The 4,708-nt window shown below is 57.8% G+C and overlaps 2 protein-coding genes across 2 annotated transcripts; both read right to left on the minus strand.

Annotated features, from left to right (window-relative positions):
- Window positions 1-1,714: 1,714 nt before the first annotated feature.
- Window positions 1,715-2,710, minus strand: LOC121875664 (vegetative cell wall protein gp1-like). The gene has a single exon (XM_042380286.1). It carries the CDS (start codon window positions 2,708-2,710, stop codon window positions 1,715-1,717), a length of 996 nt encoding a protein of 331 aa, XP_042236220.1.
- A 356-nt stretch (window positions 2,711-3,066) lies between these two features.
- On the minus strand, window positions 3,067-4,185 carry LOC121875665 (vegetative cell wall protein gp1-like). Its single transcript, XM_042380287.1, has one exon. It carries the CDS (start codon window positions 4,183-4,185, stop codon window positions 3,067-3,069), a length of 1,119 nt encoding a protein of 372 aa, XP_042236221.1.
- Window positions 4,186-4,708: the final 523 nt, after the last annotated feature.

Raw genomic sequence — 4,708 nt, forward strand, 5'->3', positions numbered from 1 at the left:
AGGGCCTGTTTTTTGTGTCATCTGCTCCCACTGGGGTCACTCCTTCACCGCCTGCTGCCGACGTGATCGTCCCAGATGTCGCTTCTGTTCACATAACCATCACTCCCCCGTCTGTGCCCCAAAAATCAAAGACCACCTCAATGGGGGTGGTGTGGGCTATGTTGTTGACCCCAGGTGTTGTAATTGTGGTGGCTGGCACAATGCTGACTCACGGCAATGCCCCAAACGTCCGCCTGTCCCAGGAGAAAAGCCTCTCTGAAGGCTGCGTCAACCTCAACCTCCCCTCCAGCCTACCGAGCCACATCCTTCTGCGTCCCCTCTGTCTCCAGCAACACCTTCTTCAACAACACCTGCCCCTGCCTGGCCTCACCTGGCTGCAACACAGCAGTCCCGGCCGTCTCCTAACTCAACTACAACTGGGCCTCCTCTCCATCTCTACTCTGATGCTGTCAGGCCTCGTGCCCCCACCGGTGCCTCCCCCCACAACCCCCCTCCGGTAACACGACCCAGTTCATATCCCTCTTACACGAATTTGCCAACCGTATTGAAAGACTCTTTGATACACTCTGTACCGCCATCTCCAACCTACACAGACTACCCCTGCCTCCAGCTGCTACCCAGTCACCTCCCTCTTCTGGTTTGACACAACCTGGTAGCCCTCCTGTGTGCCCCTCATGCTCACGGCCTACTCCACCGCCGCCTGGCACTACTGCTGGCGTCCACACCGAGCCTGCCCCGAGCCCGTCTGCCCCCGTCTACCCACTGCGCGCTCATGGACCCGAGGACATCACCCCGGCTCCCCGTACCCGACCTGCATGCCGGCACCTGGGGCCATCCACTCCAGTTCTCCACATCAATTGACCACCATGCGGACATGCTTGTGGACTGCGTATCTACCAACCTCTCGACGTCCCCCTTGAAGCCGACGCTACTGACGCACACGCAATCACAATCACACTGAAAGGTATGTCGCTCAATATTGTTAATGCCTATGGCCTGGCACTTGACATTATTAGGGACCTGCCACGCTTTGCCATAAACAGATGAATTGTACCGGAAAATTTCCCCCCACACACTCATCATTCTGTCACTTTATGTAACTTGCTGACAAAACCCATGACCGTTCAGGCTTTTACGCCCTTAATGCATGAGTCATAAAGACAAGCATGAACTCCGCATGCTTCCCAGATGGGCGCTGTAAACGCTTCTGTGCTTCACCTTCCACAGGATGTAAGGGGGTGCCCAATAAACTAGCCCCCTCGGGGCAATCTAAAAAAAAAATCTCTATAGTGTATAATTTGGCCTCTAAAGTATATTTTGATCTCTATAGTGTATAATTTGACCTCGAAAGTGTATAATTTGATCACTACAGTGTATAATATGACCTCTAGTGTATATTTTGACCTCTATAGTGTAAAATTTGGCCTCTAGTGTATATTTTGACCTCTATAGTGTATATTTTGACCTCTATAGTGTAAAATTTGGCCTCTAGTGTATATTTTGACCTCTATAGTGTATATTTTGACCTCTATAGTGTAAAATTTGGCCTCTAGTCTATATTTTGGCCTCTAGTGTATACTTTAGTCTCTAAAGTGTATATATTGGCCTCTTGAGTGTATGCTTTGGCCTCTAGCATATATTTTGGTCTCTTAAGTATATTTAAGAAGAGTATTTAATAATAAAGATACAAAAGCTATAGTTACTGTTTATATTATTAGTAAAAGAACAAATAAATTACACCTATTAATAACATGAGGACTGGGACCCAAGAGGACTGGGACCCATGAGGACTGGGACCCATGAGGACTGGGACCCATGAGGACTGGGACCCATGAGGACTGGGACCGTGAGGACTGGGACCCATGAGGACTGGGACCCATGAGGACTGGGACCGAGGACTGGGACCCATGAGGATGGACGGGGACCCTGAGGACTGGGGACTAATGAGGACTGGGGACCATGGGACTGGGACTGGGACCCATGAGGACTGGGACCGTGAGGACCGGGGACCTGGGACCGAGGACTGGGACTGGGGAAGACTGAGGACCGGGACATGAGAGACTGGGACTGGGGACTGTGGGACTTGGGGACTGGGACCCATGGGAGACTGGGACCCACTGGGAGAGGACTGGGACACCCCATGAGGACCCAGGGACTCCATGAGGACTGGGGACCCATGAGGACTGGGACCATGAGGACTGGGACCCAAGGGACTGGGGACCCATGGGGACTGGGACCCAAGGACTGGGGGAGGGACTGGGACCCATGGGGACTGGACCCAGAGGGACTGGGGACCCAGGGGGACTGGGACCCCAAGAGGACTGGGGACCGAGGGGACTGGGACCCATGAGGACTGGGACCGGGACCTGGAGGGGACTGGGACCAAGGGGACTGGGACTGCCGGGACCCATGGGGACTGGGACCTGGGGACTGGGACCCCACTGAGGGACTGGGACCCCATGGGGACTGGACTGGGACCTATGAGGGACCAGGGGACTGTGGACTGGGACCCATGAGGACTGGGAGTGGGGACTGGGACCGAGGACTGGGACTGGGATGACTGGGACCTGATGAGGGACTGGGGACCCATGAGGGACTGGGACCCATGGGGACTGGGACCCATGGGGTGACTGGGACCCATGAGGACTGGACCGGGGGACCTATGAGGACTGGACCTGGGGACTGGGACCCAGGGAGGACTGGGACCCATGGGAGACTGGGACCCACGAGGGACTGGGACCTATGAGGGACTGGGACCCCATGGGGACTGGGACCCACGGGGACTGGGACCTATGAGGGGGACTGGGACCCATGAGGGACCCATGAGACTGGGACCATGAGACTGGGACTAGGAGGACTGGGACCCATGAGGACTGGGACCCATGAGGGTTGGGGACTGGGACCCATGAGGACTGGGACCCATGGACTTGGGACTGGGACTGGGACTGGGACCCATGAGGGACCGGGACCGTGGAGGACTGGGACCCATGAGACTGGGGACCTATGACTGGGGACTGGGACTGGGACCTATACTGGGACGGCTGGGACCCTGGGGAGGACTGGGACCTATGAGGACTGGGACCCATGGTGGGGACCCATGAGGGGGACTGGGACCCCATGAGGACTGGGACTGGGAGGACTGGGACCCATGACTGGGACTGCTGGGACTGAGGACTGGACATGATGACTGGGGACCTGGACTGGGACCCATGAGGACTGGGACCCATGAGACTGGGGACGAGGACTGGGACCCATGAGGACTGAGGACCGTGATGAGGACCCACTGGAGGACTGGGACTGGGACGAGGACTGGGACCTGAGGACTGGGGACCCACGACTGGGGACCCACGGGACTGACCGACTGGGACGTGAGGACTGGGACCCAGGAGGACTGGGACCCATGAGGACCAGGGACTGGGGACTGAGGGGACTGGGACCCATGAGAACTGGGACCACGAGGACGGGACTCCAGGACTGGGGACCCCGGACTGGGACCCACGAGGACTGGGACCCATGGAGGACTGGGACCTGACGGCCTGGGACTGGGACCCCATGAGGACTGGGAGAGGATGGGACCCATGAGGACTGGGACCCATGAGGACTGGGGACCTGGGACCCATGAGGACTGGGACCCATGAGGACTGGGACTGAGGACTGGGGACTGGGACCCACCTGAGGACTGAGGACTGGGACCCATGAGGACTGGGACCCAGGGGACTGGGACTGGGACCTGAGGACTGGGACCCATGAGACTGGGACCTGGGAGGAGGGACTGGGACCATGGGACTGGGACCTATGAGGACTGGGACTGGGACCCAGGGACTGGGACCTAAGAGGACTGGGACCATGAGGAACAGGGACCCACGACGGGGACTGGGACCTGTGAGGGACTGGGACCATGAGAACAGGGGACCCACGAGGACTGGGACCCAGGGGACTGGGACCATGAGGACTGGGACCTATGGCCGGGACCCATGAGGACTGGGGACCCATGGGGACTGGGACCATGGGGACTGGGGCCCAGGAGGACTGGGGACCCATGAGACTGGGACCATGAGGACCGGGACCCATGAGACTGGGACCCATGAGACCGGGACCCATGAGGACTGGGACCCATGAGACTGGGACCCATGAGGACTGGGACCCATGGGACCTATGGCCGGGACCCATGAGGACTAGGACCATGAGGATTGGGGCCCATGAGACTAGGACCATGAGGACTGGGGCCCATGAGGACTGGGGCCCATGAGGACTAGGACCATGAGGATTGGGGCCATGAGGACTGGGGGTCAGGAGGACTGGGACCCATGAGGGACTGGGACCCAAGGAGACTAGGACCATGAGGATTGGGGCCATGACGATGGGGCCCATGAGGACTGGGGCCCATGAGGACTAGGACCATGAGGACTAGGGACCATGAGGACTGGGACCCATGAGGACTGGGACCATGAGGACTGGGACCCATGAGGATTGGGGCCATGACGACTGGGGCCCATGAGGACTGGGGCCCATGAGGACTAGGACCATGAGGACTAGGACCATGAGGACTGGGACCCATGAGGACTGGGACCATGAGGACTGGGACCCATGAGGACTGGGGCCCATTATTTACGTGTTACTAAAACAGCAATTTATACTAAGAATGACTGTATTATTTACGTATGTTGAGTCATATATCAATTATCAGATTTTCTGGTTAATAATTAAT

The sequence above is a fragment of the Homarus americanus genome, unplaced genomic scaffold (genome assembly GCF_018991925.1).
Source record: "Homarus americanus isolate GMGI-L3 unplaced genomic scaffold, GMGI_Hamer_2.0 scaffold22250, whole genome shotgun sequence".
NCBI classification, from domain to species: domain Eukaryota; kingdom Metazoa; phylum Arthropoda; class Malacostraca; order Decapoda; family Nephropidae; genus Homarus; species Homarus americanus.

Bases quoted from the DNA above. Each gene is read 5' to 3' on its own strand.
- LOC121875664 (XM_042380286.1), bottom strand. From the start codon at position 2,710: ATGGGTCCCAGTCCTCCCTGGGTCCCAGTCCCCAGGTCCAGTCCTCAT.
- LOC121875665 (XM_042380287.1), bottom strand. From the start codon at position 4,185: ATGGTCCTAGTCCTCATGGGTCCCGGCCATAGGTCCCATGGGTCCCAG.